General features: G+C 39.6%; 1 protein-coding gene across 10 annotated transcripts in view; it reads left to right on the top strand.

Annotated features, from left to right (window-relative positions):
- The window catches only part of PTPDC1 (protein tyrosine phosphatase domain containing 1), a 49,793-nt gene that overhangs the window by 11,043 nt on the left and 21,359 nt on the right, over positions 1-17,391 (top strand). For all 10 annotated transcript variants that reach the window (XM_075939685.1, XM_075939690.1, XM_006125835.4 and 7 more), the window contains one exon: positions 17,292-17,384. In XM_075939685.1, the coding sequence (XP_075795800.1) occupies positions 17,300-17,384 (85 nt within the window). In that variant the 5' untranslated portion in view covers positions 17,292-17,299. The remainder of the gene's footprint in view (positions 1-17,291; positions 17,385-17,391) is intronic.

Here is a 17,391-nt window from a genome sequence, read left to right as displayed (position 1 = left end):
TATCCAAAGCAACTATTTATATTTATTTTGGGTTATAGCTCATTCCATTTAATATTTTCCAGCTAAGCTACAAAAGAGAAATGAATTACAATGACTTATCCAGGATGTTTAAATAAGGTACAATTAAAATAAATTTCCCACCCTTGTAAATGTCCGTTGTTTATTTGGACACTGAATATTTGCCATTTACCTTTCTAAAATAAAATTGACTAAATACATAAGCTTCTAGTTTTTTAATGAGACACAATCCCTGAGGGGTGGAAACAATGGATTTAATTGATTTATTTTCTCCCTCTGTAATTAACCAATGAAGCATTTGTGAGTCAAAGTTGTTTGATCTAATAACATAATGGAGTGCAACAAACTTATTTTTCATAAAGGGTTGTTTTAATGGTCATGTAACCTTTTCCTTCACTTTCTCCAAGGACTATATATTATCAAGTCAGTCATCATTTTTATAAACGGTAATATTCTTAACATCTCATTTTTAAAGAAAATAGTATTTGACTGGAAAATCTAAAAAAGAAAAAGCAAATTTGAGAATAAGAATGGACTATAATTTTTACAGGACCTCAGTGTCTCTAAATTGTGGTTGCAACTTTCTGTGACCAAATTGTTACTTCCGTGGCTGGGCTTTTTGCACTGTATTTTTACAAATTACATATTATAATTAGCCATGAAAATACACAACTTGAATGTAAATTCAGTTTATGTACACATTAGTTTTTGTATTTGCAAAAATATTGTCTATGGAAAAATAGCATCTGCAATTTTAAATGTCATTTTTTAAAGTTTGGTCCTGTTTCCCTCATTATATAAATCTTTGTATGTAGCTGAACTTTTCCATTGCTGTATTTTAGTTATTCCATAGATGCTGTATATTATAAACAGTTAAATCTGACTTGAAGAATGTTCTGAAAAACAGACCTAATAATTTAGCTATGTTACAACTCTGTGTCTTCCCTGGCCAAATGAATACAGGTCCTTAGCTGACACAATATTTTCCAAGCTTAACTGGGTTGTAGGCTTAATCCTTAGAAAAGTTGTATCCGGATCACTTTGCTTCCGTAAATAAAGCAGATCTCCCTATCTCCAATAAGCTTGTGTGAATACAGGCTACTGTGTTTTTAAGTAAAGTGGTGTCAAGTAAGGGAGAGAGGGATGTTATGTTACGGTGAAGTTTCAACAATTGTTTCTTGGACTGCCAGCTTTTAATAAGAGCTGCAAGATCAGTGGAAACCTTTTGAATTGTCAACTAATATTCAGTGGTTGAAATGAACTTTTTAAAAAAGAGCAAACTATTTCTCCTTTTGTCTATTCTCTAACTGTTGTCGGTATACCGAAAGGACGAGAGACACTTAATATGGATTTTAATCAGGCTGTATTTTTTTAGCTGTTTGGGACGTCCTGTTAGATAACTGTACAATGCAGGCAAATCCATATTTATTCAAATTATTACCTGGGACTTCCAGCCTCCCTTCATTTCCAACCAGGTCCCTCCTAGCCAACTCACAGCATAGACCTTCCTATCCACCCCCTTGTAGGACAGTTAAGGTGTGTGATAAAAAAGAGGGGCAGCTCCCTGCCGTACCAGTCTTAGGAATCCCCAGTCCTTCCCCCCATTCATTTATCCAGCACCTCCTTTTAAGTCTTTTACCAGGCCATTTATCCAGGCGCATACTGGCAATCAAAATAGGCCCGGGAAATGGGTTGAGAACAGCCCTCCCCATGACGTCACCCCTGCGTGCCCCTTGAGTCCCGCCCCCTTTCCCTGCATCATGTCCGGCACACGGCGCAGGTGGCGGGTTGGGCTCTGCGTGCCGCATACAGCGCAGACGTGGAGCCGCTTGGAGTGAGGAGCAAAGGCGTGCGGACACGACGGCCCACCGGGAAATTCCCAGTATCCTGCTGGGCCAGTCCGCCCCTGCATTTATCTAGTCGCTTGGTGCCTTCCCTATTTAGCACTGGCACTGGACATCTGCCCCATACTTACAAATTAATTTACAGCATATGGCCTACCCCCTTTTCTTCTTATCAGAAAAGGTTCTCCCTGACACCCGCTGTGGGGAAGGCAAAAAAACCTCACACCGCCAAAGCCAGTGTGGTAGTGTGGGGAAAAATTCCTTCCCAGACTCCTTTAAAAAGGCGTGACTAGCATAATGCCCACAGTCGGTTGTAACCCAATCCGATATTTGCCTCCACTAGGGGAGGGTGGGTGAGTGCTGGCTGCTCTGCACCATGGAACAAAGGGGCAAGTCCTGGTCATGGGAAGTACTCTTAGGACCTTCAGACCTCGCATTCTGGGGGGTGAGTCAATGCTGTAAAGCTAACCACCATTCGCCTTTTGCAGCAGTCTCTTCCCTTAATCCCTTCCAGTGCAGCACAGATGCCCGTTTGCCCCATTTTAAGTGCAGTGCAGTCATTTGCTGATTCACTCACCCAAAGAAAATCCTTAGAGTTATTAGGGATGTTAAAAATCGTATAATAGGGTAACCGTGTAACTGCTGAAAATCTCAGTGGTTACGCTGTTACCCATGCTGCGGGCTTTGTAGTATAAAGTTTAGCTTTATAGTGGAAAGCCTGCAGTGAAGCTTCCCCAGAAGTAGGGCCACCAGCCTCACTCCCAGGGAGGTGGCTTCACTGCCCCAGGGAAGCCACCTCCCCAGGAAGTGGGTTGTGACCAACACCAGTTAAATGGTTAGTCGTTTACACTCTTATATCCCTAATAGTTATGCTCTTTCTGCTTTGCTTAGCTATGCTGTCTTCAGAAGCATTTGTTTCTTCATGTTGTTGTAGACCTATCATGTCCGATCCCATTAGCTTACACTAGCTATAACTATATTAGTTATATTCTAAGTTCCTATGTTAAAATAAAAATGAAAATATTAAAAGAACATACTAGTGATTTGAGCATGACATTATTTATTGTTTTAAAATAGATTACTTAGTTCTTGTTTAATGTAACTTTATCCAAAAGTGTTTCTACAATGCCAGTTCTGTGTGCTTCAATTGTTAACAAGCATATTTTATACATGCCTACCAAAAATGATAAACAGGTTTTGCTGGCAGTAATGGGAATGAGATAAATGAAAAGAAGAGGAAAAGGATTGCTCGATTAAAATATTAGGTTTAATATGGCCTGTTTGTTTCAATCCCTTTAAATTCTAAACCAGACATAGAAAGCAGTTTAATGGAATGATTATCTGCATAGTCCCTTAGGTACTGCACATGTAGGGAAAAAAATTGATTGCTATTGGCTCCTCCCAGATTACCCTTACAAATCCAATTAACCATAGTAAAAACTGCTGCAACATTTAGGATTCATTTCTATAAATGGGTGTTTGCATGCAGTATGCTACTTGTGCTTGGTCAAATCTGCAGAAATGAAGGGATCAACAGTCACCCAATCTTTTTTCTGGGTAACAGGTAAGGAGTTAAACTGAAACAATTGAAATTGCCTATTAAAACTAATTTAAAATGAGAAGCTAACTCTCTCAAGTTCGGAGTGTTTGAAATTTGCAAAGGACTGATATTTATATTCATTTGACATTATAAAAGTCCAACTTTAAAGCATGTGCATTTTATATTAAAATTCAGTTGTGTATAGCTTTCAAGCCTATAAAAGACATTCCAATTCACTCCTCTGTACGCAGTTCATCATGTAAATCAGAAAAAGAGTAGTCTTAATACACACGCGATACAAGATTAATAATATGAGTCACCAGTTTTGTTTGTAGAACAGTTAATGTATTCACTTTTACCCTATTCCTTTATAATTCCCAATAGTAATTATTGGCTGCCAGCCTGTTCAAGGTAGTTTAAAATAAGGTCTGTAAACTATCGTGCTAGCATTTACCAAAGAACTCTGATCATGAATTAAATAATACTAATTAAATCAATTGTTAGACCTGTCCATCAGTTTAGCATTAAATTTCTGGCTGTTTAATTTATGCCCACCTTCAGTTAATACCCAGGGCTGCAACACCTACGTGGTGTTCTGTTGAATCATATGTAGGCTTGACAGTATTAGATTTTTAATTATTTTATATAATTTTGTTGGATATTATTGATATTTATTATTAAGCATTTTATATATTTTAGTGATTTAAATTTTCACAGTTGTGGAAAACCATGAGACGGACATCAGAAAACTATTTAATGACACACGAATATTCAAGAAGTCAAAGCTTTATTAATCATGAAGATACATGTCAAAATATACAAAATAAATCTGCCATTGAATCAACAAATTACAAGTGTTTTTACTACTCATTTGCTAGTCCATAAACCTAATTTAAAAAAATTACTGAATTTTAACTCTACGTTCTTAAATAGCATTTTTTTTACTTTGCCTGTTTGCAAATTTCAGTTGTCATCAATGTAAATATTTTTGACTGTACAGCAAAATTGGTGTTTACCAATATTTGCCCATAAAAATCCAAACCTTCCAAGCCTTATTATGTTTTTGTTTCTTTTGTTTGTATATGATGTACCATAAGCAGTTACAGTCCTGTGTAAACACTGTGCTTAATGATTAAATCACATTCAATTCTTATTGAAACAGTGTGTGAATATTGTTTTTGCTTACCCTCCCTCCCCCCGGAAAAGTGCATGGAGGCAGGTACAGAAGTAACATACTTGTCTGAATCTTGTCCCTATTTAAATCACTGGTTGTTTTGCCATAGGAGTAGGATCATCCCACTGTGTAAATATCATATGAGTAGTCTATATGTAAACAGATGTGTGTTACTGTTACCTTGACCTCCACTTACCTCACCCCTATGTGTTTTTCATACACCTGTTGTGTCTTGTTGCTTGTTGAAAGCACCTTAGGGAAGGGACTAATTAAATCAATTGTTAGACCTGTCCATCAGTTTAGCATGAAATTTCTTGCTGTTTAATTTATGCCCACCATCAGTTAATACCCAGGGCTGCAACACCTACCTGGTGTTCTGTTGAATCATATGTAGGCTTGGCAGTATTAGATTTTTAATTATTTTATATAATTTTGTTGGATATTATTGATATTTATTATTAAGCATTTTATATATGACATTTAAAAATGTCAAAGGGAGTTAGGCACTCAGTTCCCATTGAAATTTAGTGGGCGTTAAGAACCTAACTTCTTTAGGATGTTTAATAATCCCAGTTTATCTATTTTGAAGTACCTAGCACTTTAGGACCCTGATCATTACTGTTGCATACATAATAATATTTTTCCATTTTAAATTGTCAGCACTAATAATAGTGGAACATGGACATAACATTTTTCTCAGCATCTTTACACATTTGAACTAATTTGTGTTATTTCTGGCAATGATGTTATGGTTGAGTTAACAATTCTGTTATAAAATTTGCTTTTTTAGTGACCTGTATTTCTTGCTGCAGAGTCTTCTGATTAGCTAGGTGCCTATTAGCATATTTAAAAAATGGTTTAATGTTAAAAATCTCTTGCTTGCATATCTTAAAATATCCAATTTAAAAAATTGAATTTAATTGTTTCTCAAACGTTGGAGAAATAGGCTAAAGGGATATTTTGTTTCGGAATCATGATACTGTGACTTTTTTTAACCTACACTGGTAAAAGTATCAACTAAGGTTACTGTAATTCAGGCATTCATAACCTTTTTGAGGCCCCCTCAACCTGATATAAAAGCATCGTGGCCCACCTATACTACATCAACTGTTTTTCTGCATATAAAAAAGCCAGGACCAGCAATAGGGGTAGGAAGCAGAACAATTGCCCAGAGCCCCTCACTACAGGAAGCGCTGTGAAGCTTAAGCTACTCAGGCTTTGGATTCAGTCCTGGATGGCAAGGTGTTGGCATTCTGCCTTGCATCTCAGGGAGTTTAATGCTAGCCTTGCATGACTGACTCCCTGAAACCTGCTTGTGGCTCCCCAGGAAGTCTCAGGCTCTGGTTGAGAACTGCTACTATAACTGAAAGAGATTAGAGAAAACAACATTTAGCGATTGGAGAAGAAAACTTTGTGCAGTTTGCAGAACTTTGTGTTATTTTCATTCTTTCCTGTGTTTTGGCAGTTAAGGACCTGATCCTGAAAACATTTATCCATATGACTAGTTAGGGAAGCAGTCCCGTTGATGTGAGTAGGACCAGAGTTGTTAGGTATGGTCCCCAAGGGCCAGATTTTTGAAAGTAATACCTAAAGATGCAGAATGATGTCAAAAGATATTATCCATTTCCTGCATTTTTAGGCACTTAAGTACTTTTACAATCTGGCCATTAGACAGTTTTTGCGTGTTTGTTTATATGTGAAAGGCAATAGGGGAGAACACAACCACACCTTAAAAAAGAAATCAGGAAGATATGAATGTATCCACAAAAACCAGCAGAGGGACTGAGAGAGATATGTAGTGGCTGGTGCTACTATTCACTCATTAAATTGATTAGACTTCAAGTTCATTATGTTGCTTTTATAACTGAAGTGAAAAATACTGAGTTTTTTATACAGAGAGATTTTTCAATTGGCTACTAACAATGGACTTGATCGTGTAAATATGCGAGTGGTGTCAGTGGACTCTTCGGATTTACTCATAGGCATAAGAGTTTGCAGTATATAAGGCCTTTATGTATGTATATTAAAAAAATATGATAAACCTTACCATGCATTTACTCTTCATGGCAGCAATGGAATCGACAGAATTGGAGCTCTTTCTATTCTGGAAAGCAAACTCATCTGCAAGTTTTGGAAATAGGTTCTGTAAAAAAAGGAAATAATGATTGGTATTTCTGTGTGAAATAGACATATTAATTAATTGGGGTATAGTCTGTAGACATTTTATTCACTCATTTATTTTATTCAGCACAATTCTTTTCTGGCAGCCAGAACTATGTCAAACTATCTGTTTTTCTTTACCTCATTCTTGAGCAAATGCACTGCACAACATGCAGCTTGAGCAACATCTGGGCACCAGGGAGACCTCCCAGTTAGCAGAGAGGAGAAGGAATCTCCTTCCATGGGAGGCAGAGTGACAGCAAAACCAGACATGGGACTTGCAGGAGGAGCTTGCATTGCCTGTGTGGTCTTAGCCTTACACACACTTCATGCTTCAGATGGAGTCAGGCATAAGTAGGGAGTCCTCATGTCCCCCTGTGCAGTCTTTCTCAATCTTGGTTCTCCCCTTCTCTTCTCCTCTGTGGCAAAATATAATCATACCACTTCCTCTGCAAGAGAATTGTCTCTGCACTAATGGTACTGGACAGAATATGCTCTATGATGTATAAACCAGACTTTTTGTGCAACATAGTTTTGCTGTTGCAAAGTTTAGTGACTTGGAAGTATTGAGGATCACGGAGTGGGAGAATGACAGACAATCTCTCATTGAATCATTATCCTAAATATGTCCATGCTTTAGAGTATCTAGATTCATCTGTGTGGAACATGCAATATTTTGTGGCTGTTACTGAGAAATAATATTGAGAAGTTTCAAAAGATGGTTTCTCCAATTCCTAAATTGAAAGATATGATGCTATAAACTGGAAAAAAATGCTGCTTACAAAAAAAGTGACTAAAAAATGCCTGAAGTTCTACTTCAGTTGTTTTTAGTTTCTTTAACAATTAATCCATTAATAATCCAGTTCTGTAACAAAATTAACTGAAGAGTAATGAGCTACATTTTTTAGTTACTGAATAAATATTTTCAGATTAACAGTATCAATAAAAAGATGGAGTTAGTCATAGTTTCACAAGATAGTAAGAAAAAGTACAATGACATGACACTAAACATTATTCATTTTGATTGTGAGAAAAGTCTTAACAGCAAGAGAAACTGGGCAGTAAAATAGAATTGCCAAGAAAGTGGTTGAATGTCATCAGAGCAGATATTTGAGAACTGGTTCAATAAGCCATTATGAGTGGCATAATTAGTCCTACAAAATCATGTAACCAAAAATCATATAACCCATGCTTGCTCAGTTTATTAATATCTCTCTTTCTCTCTCTCTCCCTGTATGTGTGTGTGTGTGTGTGTGTGTGTATATATATATATACACACACACACACCGGACACCTGGCAACTAATATATATATGGGGGAGGGGAAAAAGAGAGAGAGAGAGAGTGTATGTCTGCCTGTCCACGTATCTGTCTGTGGGTCTGTCTGTTCAAGAACTCCTCCTGAATGGTAAGAGCTATGGCCACCAAACTTGGTATGCAGCTGCTTCCCACTTAAAGCAAGGTCAGGGTTTGGTTGTGCCGGGACAACTGGAAGCCCTGGGGAAAGGACTGTTTTACATAACATGCAAAGGGAACCACTGCTGTTTGGAGGGACACAATATGAGAGTGGTCACTGGGGCAATGAGCCTGCAGGGGAGAGCTATATGCAGAGCGGCCATTCCACCAAGGGAGCAGCCATTCCATCAAGGGAGTGGCCACCAGGACTGGGGCTATGTCCTCTTGCCTGCTAGCACACTGAGTAGGTAGCCTCTCTGCCCCAAACCTTTTCCCCCATTCCCAGCTTTTGACGGCAGTGCCAGAGGGGAGGGAGAAAAAAGTCCCCTGGTGGCTGGAGAGGGGTTGTAGGGAGAAAAAAATGTCCCTGGCAACCAGGGGTGGAGCAGGGAGGGCTGGGGGAGAGAAAATGTCCCTGGTGGCTGAAGGGGGCAGGAGGTGGGGAGTGTCAGGGAAAGAGAAAAGGCCTGTGCCAAATGTGACCCTCTGCCCTGAGCCCCTCCTCACCCCTGAATTCTCACTCTTGCAAACACTCCCTGCCCCCAGCCTCCTACACTTCCTCCATCTTCAGGACCCTGCTCTGACTCCTGCACTCTTCATCCTGCCAGCTCCCTGCCCTGAAGGACCCAGGCAATGCTGGGTAAGTTGCTAGTTGAACGTAAATCAGCACACTATAGAAAGGGTCATACATTACCCAATTGGGGGAACAGCTTCCATCTCCAGTCTGTGTCTGTTCCAAAGTATGAACACAGTTCTAGTTCTACTTTATATTAAGGATGTGAACGTCTAGTCCACTCTCCAATAATTAAATGCGTATCAGATAGTCAAGACACTAGTCGACTAGTCTCTTCCTCCACCCCAACTGGCACCATGCTCCCGGCAGCACTTTCCCCTTCGAAGTGAAGCAACAGTCTTAACTAATCAAATAAGAACATAAGAACGGCCGTACTGGGTCAGACCAAAGGTCCATCTAGCCCAGTATCCTGTCTACCGACAGTGGCCAGCACCAGGTGCCCCAGAGAGGGTGGACCGAAGACAATGATCAAGTGATTTGTCTCCTGCCATCCCTTTCCAGCCTCTGACAAACAGAGGCCAAGGACACCATTTTATCCCCTGGCTAATAGCCTTTTATGGACCTAACCTCCATGAATTTATCCAGCTTCTCTTTAAACTCTATTATAGTCCTAGCCTCCTCTGGCAAGGAGTTCCACAGGTTGACAACACGCTGTGTGAAGAAGAACTTTCTTTTATTAGTTTTAAACCTGCTACCTATTAATAGTTGATGCAAATTGGAGTTAATCTAAATTTAACATCCCTGCTTTGTATATTCACAACCCTGTTAAAAGATTTCACAAATTCCACTGTATTAAGACCTTATACATCCATCTTTTGTTTAACCCCATCCATGTTTTGCAAGACTGGGTCATCTGTACACACCAAACCTTGTATAGATAATCCTCCATACCTGGCAGATGGTACATATTTTGCAAGCATGAGAGCATCCATCTTATTTAATGACAGATTCTACATGTACAAAGAAGAGAGATTGTAACAGTTTAACTACTAGTAGATTTCCACAGTAAGCTTAATGAGGACAGTTCATAGTTCTACAACTTGCATAAACTCAAAGCATTCTAATACAGTAAAACTCCAATAGTCTGGCATCCAATAGTCCAGCACTCCTGATAGTCTGGCAGCAAAATAGCAAGAGCCTAGTGAGTGAGCTTCGGCAAAAAATGAGTCACAAGGTAACAGCGGCAGCAGCTGAACTGAGCTAAAAGGGTAAAAAAGGCTTAAAAAAATCTAAAACATTACAGTATACTGTATACAGTATGTACAATAAAAAGGGTTAAGAACACTTTATATACAGTATATAATGAATACAGTGTATATATATATAACCTGCTTATAGTACCTCCTGATAGTCCGGCATATCTGATAATCCAGCACCACCTAAGTCCCATAGGTTCTGGATTATCAGAAGTCTACTGTAATATGATACATTTTACTAGTTTAACATTAGCTACATAATTTAGTTGCATTATACACCGTAGTCAATTTCCCTTGCAATAACATAGATAAAGCAGTTCACATATTTTAATTAATATTCTGCTTTGTTTGTGAGAGATGATTTCATAGTCTAAAGTAAAATTCTGTTCCTTATGTAGTGAAATTAGCAGTGCAGCATCAGCTCTATAGGCTACATCTATGTTGCATCTGAGACAGGAGCAAGCCTCCTAGTCCAGGTCCGTAGACTTGTGTAAGTGGGGGGGTCTCACATCAGTGTTCTAAAAATAGTTGGGTAGCTGATACAGCTAGGGCTCCCAGGCTTGAGTCTGTGGGCCGGAACACCCAGCTCCAGGTTGAGGTGCAATGTCTACACACCAATCGTTAGCATGCTAATGTGAGCCCTCAAGCACAAGTCTGGACCTGGGCTGGGAAATTCATTCTTAGATGCAGTGTAGTCAGATTATTTTTCAAGGAGTATTTTTCTACTTCACTTTTGATCTAGCCCTATAGTGCATAATGGAATTTCAGTTCAGTCAACAAAAGAATGCCGCAACATAGTGACCAGCAGGCAGCCAATAAAAGTTTGTGTCCCCCTTGTTATTTTTGGGCAGCAAGGCAGACATTTTCTGCAGGCCCCTAGGAAGGGTGGGGTGAGGCCTTGAGTGTAAGGCGTGGGCAGTGCCTGGGAGCCCGAGGCCCCTTTGGATCGCCAGGCCCCAGGGCAATTGCTTCCTTTGTCTTCCCCAATCCCGTCAGCAGGCCTGTATTGGAGGATCAGTTTTCTTCAGAAAGGGAAGAAAATATCTGCAAGATCTGATTGGCCACGTGGTATGAGCAATAAAATAATTGGTGCAATACGTCCCTCAGTCTTTAGCATCAACAGGTATTCCACAATTCAAGAGCCATTTGGATCCTTGGACAATATTGGATTGCTGTTTCCTTTAGCTAGTCAATAGCTGTTACTGTCCTAAAGTTCCATTAGTTGTGTTATTTATGGAGACTTAATAGCACTGTACTATTCTGTGCTTGGTAAGTGGTTAAATATAAGCAAATGAAGATTATCTATCTATCTATCCTCCATAAATCTGAGATTAAAGACCTCCTCCTTTGCTGTCATGGAAATAGAGGTGTTTTTCATGTGGATAATGTAGGTAATCTGATTACTGTCATCGCATGATGCCTCAAGATCTGACTATTAGTTGTACCAGAGAATTAAGAACATGGCCTAAAATAATGTGATGGCTATTTGTTTTTCTTCTATCATATGCCAGGATTGAATGGGAAATATAATGAACAAAATGGTAAATAAAGCCTTTAAGAAATACAACTATATTTTAAATGAAAGAAACAGATAATGCTAATCTTGTTCCAGAAAATGCCTTCTATTGTGATTCTTACTGCTTAAAGAAAACTGCAGTAACTAAATAGTGTATCATAAATCTATACTGTATGGGCCTGGCTAGCTCAGTTGGTAGAGCATCAGACTTTTAACCTGAGGGTCCAGGGCTCAAGTCCCTGGTCAAGCTGGTGAGCCTTTCTATCTGTGTTTCAAGTCCCCACCTCTCCCCTGGGGCTTTATGCAAGACATTCTGTCCTCCTCATTGGTCATGTTACTTTAAGATTGGAAGGAGAACCTTTCTGTTAAGGCACTGGACTGGCATTCAGGAGACCTGAGTTCAGTTCCTAGGTCAGTCACAGGCACATCGCTCTGGTGGTTGGACTCAATGGCCTCCTGAAGTTGCTTCCAACCCTATAATTCTAAGTCCTCTATTCTCTTTACACTCCAATGCCATTTATAAGCATCAAGTGAACAGTTGTTACTCAAGCAGTAGTTTTACTTTGCTGTCCTTGTTGATGTGTTAATGTCCTTGTTTTCACAACCTCCTCTAGCAAGGAGTTCCATAGGCTGATGGTGCATTGTGTGAAGAAAAACTTCCTTTTGTTTGTTTTAAACCTGCTACCTATTAATTTCATTTGGTACCCCTAGTTCTTATAGGAACAAGTAAATAACTTTTCCTTATTCACTTTTTTTCACACTAGTCATGATTTTATAGAACTCTATCATATTCTGCCTTAGTCTCCTCTTTTCTAATCTGAAAAGTCCCAGTCTTTTTAATCTCTCTTCATATGGGACCCATTCCAAACCCCTAATCATTTTTGTTGCCCTTTTCTGAACCTTTTCCAATGTCAATATATCTTTTTTTAGATGAGGCAGCTACATCTGTATGCAGTATTCCAGATTTGGGCATACCATGGTTTTAATTAGAGGCATTAAGATATTTTCTGTCTTATTCTCTATCCATTTGTTTAATGATTCCTAACATTCTATTTGTGTTTTTGACTGCCACTGCACACTGAGTGGATGTTTTTAGAGAACTATCCACAATGACTCCAAGATCTCTCTCTTGAGTAGTTATAGCTAAACTAGTCTCCATCATATTATATATATAGTTTGGATTTTTTTTTCAATGTGCATTACTTTACATTTAACAACATTACATTTAATTTGCCATTTTGTTGCCCAATCACTTAGTTTGATGAGATCTTTTTGAAGCTTTTCACAGTCTGCTTTGGTCTTAACTGTCTTGAGCAGTTTGGTATCATCTGCAGATTTTGTCACCTCACTGCTTACCCCTTTCTCTAGATCATTTATAAATAAGTTGAATAGGATGGGTCCCAGGACAGACCCTTGGGGGACACCACTAGTTACCTCACTCCATTCTGAAAACTGACCATTTATTCCTACCCTTTGTTTCCTGTCTTTTAACCAGGTATCAATCCATGAGAGGACCTCACCTCTTATCCCATGGAAACTTACTTTATTTTAAAGCCTTTGGTGAGGTGTCAAAGTATACTACATCCACTGGATTCCCCTTGTCCTCATGTTTGTTGACCCCCTCAAAGAACTCTAGCAGATTAGTAAAGCATGATTTCCCTTTACAGGTGTTCAATGAATCCAGTCCTAGCTGAAATAACACTAAAAATATATAGAAAAGGCACAAGAAGAAAGTAATTAGATTGTCATTAGCATTTGGCACACAATTGCCAGAGAACATATAAGTATCAAAACATTATGTTAATGGAAAATGGTATAGGTTGTGAAGTCAAGCACTTGAAAAGTAGAAATGCCAGATTTATGGTTGCCCCTGCAGCCTTAATTCTAACCCGCTTTTCTTCCCATCTGTGCACTGAGTAAGGAAAAGGTTCTTTGGAAAAAGATGTGGCTGTGTAATTAAAACTGTGTCATAACAGGCTCATCGGAACTGTATGCAGTGGGTCCATGTCTCTCTGGCAGCAAGAAAAGGAAATGTTGCTCCTTTTTTGGGCTTCCTCTGCAGCTGTTACCAGAGGAAGAGGGAAAGTTTATCTGATGGAACTAGAAGTGGCTAGAGGATTGGAAGATCAGGGTGGGTATGTATACCCTGGGCAGACTGGAGAAGACTGCTGTCATCTGAATTGGTCTGACACGATTTATCCTCCTAGCCATGGAATCTGAAAATGAAATGGGTTTCTTGTTGATCCACTGTGACCATTATACTTATTGTCCTTTCCCTCACTGACAGTTTGGCAAAGACAGGATGTTGCCCTCCCCCCTTCCTATAGCAGGTTTAAGACCTTGTAGAGTGGGGCATGAGTTAGGGTACAATATCGCAACGTACTTTTGTGAACCCTGAACCGTCAGCATTGCAGTGCAGTTGCTGTCCTCTTGAGTTACCAGACTGATTGTAGTAGGCGGCAGCAGGAGAAGGGAAGAGGAGGTGTGTTTTGATGGCGTCAGGGAAATGGGAGAGAGTCTGACCCAGCCCAGCAATCGTTTCCTTCCTCCTGCGACAGTGGTGCCACGGGCCATGGGGAAGTAACATGGGGAATCTAAACTGACTGTCTCTCTTCCCCCATGGAGAGGTGGTCATGCCCTAGGGATGGGAAATGGGATGTCTTGGCCTTGAACTGGATCAGTGGAGCCAAGCCTGGCTTGATTCATTTCTCTCCCCGTTCTCTCCATCGTGCCACTACGGCTGCTCTGGCAGGTTCCAGGAATTGACAGTGCAGTGTGTGATGCTGGTAATGCTACTGCTTTCAACAAGGTATAGCACGGACCTAAATCTTTCGAATGTTTGTATGTTCGATTATAATTTTGACAGGCAGCCAGAATTTCCCAAGGAATGCAAGTGAGAAGGGAGAAGGTGATTTAAAAAAAAAAAAAAAAAGTTTAACTTGACTGAACCTGAATGGAATTTCACGAGACAAATAAAGGCATTTCTTCATCCTGCAGCCTTGCCCTCTGCTGAATTCCAGGGGCCTACTGCAAATAGTGGAAATGGGCATGGAAAGTGCCCATGGAAAGTGCTTACAATGGAAAGTGCTGGCTACTTAAATATACAGGTGCTCTCAGCTACCTATATAACAAAGGAATTTGCTGCTAAAACAACCAAGTCCAGGGTCAGATAGAGTAGAAAACATTTCATATATAGGTAACCATAACTTTTTTCTTCCTTATGACACAATGAACTTCTTGGCATCCTTGAAGAGTCTAAAGGCTCTTTATTTGTTAAGGTGCTTTCATTTTCACCTTACAGTGAGAACCAGGCAGAATGTATGGATGCAGAAAAAGAGATGATATTGCTTAAGTAGGTTGTGACTGTTTTAACCCATCTGGGAAGTAACTGGCAGTAATCCAAGCAATACTCTTAATCACTTCCATCTGGTAGAGGGCTGCCATCAGCCCTTTACAGCTGGTCATTGCTGGCTTCCCACTGCCCTCCCCTTGTACAACAGTTAAGGGGGAGCCCCATCCTTGTTCCCTAGCTTGCAGAGTGGGTGCATCCCCATTAAGTCCAGATCCAGTTTATCAGGGAACCAGACCTACTAAGGAATGAATATCTGTTCTGAGCTCCTGCTACACACACAAGTACCACAGTTAGGTTGACTGCCTATCCTTACAGTGAGTAGATAAGCTTCAGAGCGGTAGCTGTTGTTTTTTAAGTTTTTCCTGTTAAGACTACCCCTTTTTTCTTCCTCTCCTCCTTTTTTCTCCTTTTCTTTCTCTTTTTTTCCTTCTCTCCCCCTCCCTCCTTCCCTTATTTATTCTTGGATCTGGACTTCTAACACTCCTGTCATCTGAAGAAGTGGGTTTTGCCCATGAAAACTCATGATACCATCTACATGTTTTGTTAGTTTTAAGGTGCTACTAGTCTATTGTTATTTTTTAAGTTTTTCCTTAAAATGTTGGTAAATGTAACTTATGTCCACTTTACATTGCTTTGGCAGTAAAGGTCTTTAAAATGGCTTTACTGTAAATGAGAAGCAGGCCCATTGTCTTTATTGGGGATACGTCTGATTTACTCCATTATGAAATCAGACAGAGCTACATTGAACTGATAAATGCACACTGAGGATGTTTTAAGTCTATATTTTTAAACCAATTATACAAAATATGCATAAATTAAACAATGGACCAGGAAAAACAAGCAATTAACACCTTACAAACACATAGGCTTGGGCTGCTTCACCACCTCACCCCCTTAACACCTTTTGAGTAAATTTCCTGTACTTCAAGGCAGCTTAATTAATGCTGTTGAATCCTAAAAGCATTGTTGCAGAATTTGGTCTTCAGGCTTGTCTGCATGGGAGTTTTAACTGTTCTGCCAATGTAACATCCTATATGGACGCTTTTATGCTTGTTTTAAAGTATTTTTGTATTTGTGTAAACCACTTACTAGGGGATGTAAGCTAAATAGGATAAACACTTTGACACTGGGATAAGGGTGTCCCTGTGGGCATTTATGCTAATAGAAATGTATTGGTTTAAATTCACAGCTTAGGTTATAGCAAAAATCCCTTCTCCATGTTGGCAAGATCTCAGATACCAAACTTTTTAAATGGAGAAGTGTCTTCCAAAATATGTCAAGTATCAGAGGGGTAGCCGTGTTAGTCTGAATCTGCAAAAGCGACGAGGAGTCCTGTGGCACCTTATAGACTAACTGAAGTGTAGGAGCATAAGCTTTCGTGGGCAAAGACCCACTTCGTCAGATGCATGCATCTGACGAAGTGGGTCTTTGCCCACGAAAGCTTATGCTCCTACACTTCAGTTAGTCTATAAGGTGCCACAGGACTCCTCGTCGCTTTTCCAAAATATGGTTTCTGTAATTGCAAATATGGCAAAAATAACCTGAAGTTTGTTCAGATCCATCACCTGATTTCTGTGCTTAATTATGGTGATTATGAATGCTATTGTGGATGATTAACAGCACATGTTCATGAGTGTATCTTGAAAAAATGCAAAGTAATTAAAATTGTAAGTACGAAGTTTCTGATCTAGAAACAGTGCTGCCACGTTGATTTCATGAAAAACAGCATGGAGGACTGTGGCACTTTAAAGACTAACACATTTATTTGGGCATAAGCTTTCGTTGGGCTGGAACATGCTTCATCAGAATCACGAAGTGGAGACTTCAGATCAGTAAGTGTGTGTATGCAAAGATGTGGGTGTTACATTACTATGTGGAGGACCAGTGCTAGCGAAATCAGTTCAGTCTGGATGGATGCGGCCCACATCCAACAGTGAATGAGAAGGTATGAATACCAAAAGAGGGAAAATTATTTTTTGTAGTGAGTTTGTCACTCCCAGTCTCAGACCCAGTCTGGTCGTATCCAGTTTGCATATGATTTCATTAGCTTCTGCTAGAGGGAAAAAAGCATTCTTACAAGATTCTGCTCTATAGTTGTGTATTTATGTAGAGAACTTGATGAAATTGAGATGGCAATGAACTGAATATTCTAAGACCTTTGTTGAATGACTCATATTTGTATAAAAAGTTCAGCTCTGGAGTCCATACTCAGCAGAGCTCCAGAACTAAAATTGCAGGTTGTATGAGCTTGAATTTTCTGCGAAATTTGTCACTTCTTACAGTTTAAATCCACTGTGTAACAATGAGTAGTGCAGCCAGTATCTATTTGCCCAAGGCCTCTGCCTCACTCTGTGCTACATGTAACTTATTCAACTGTATTTTTGTATTGCATAGCTAACCTCCAGTGATTTTTTTTAAGTCTCCGCTGATGTGTGTACAATAAACATGTTACTATTTCAACAGGTACCGCAATGGCTGCAGGGGTCTTGCTGCAAAATGAATTGCCTTATTGTTCACTGGTAAAGAGCAGTGCATATCTTTCAACTATGAATTCAGGTAATCA

Source organism: Pelodiscus sinensis, chromosome 11, assembly GCF_049634645.1.
Source record: "Pelodiscus sinensis isolate JC-2024 chromosome 11, ASM4963464v1, whole genome shotgun sequence".
NCBI lineage: Eukaryota > Metazoa > Chordata > Testudines > Trionychidae > Pelodiscus > Pelodiscus sinensis.
Note: the sequence above shows the minus strand (reverse complement) of the source record. Positions and strands in the feature narration are given on the sequence as shown.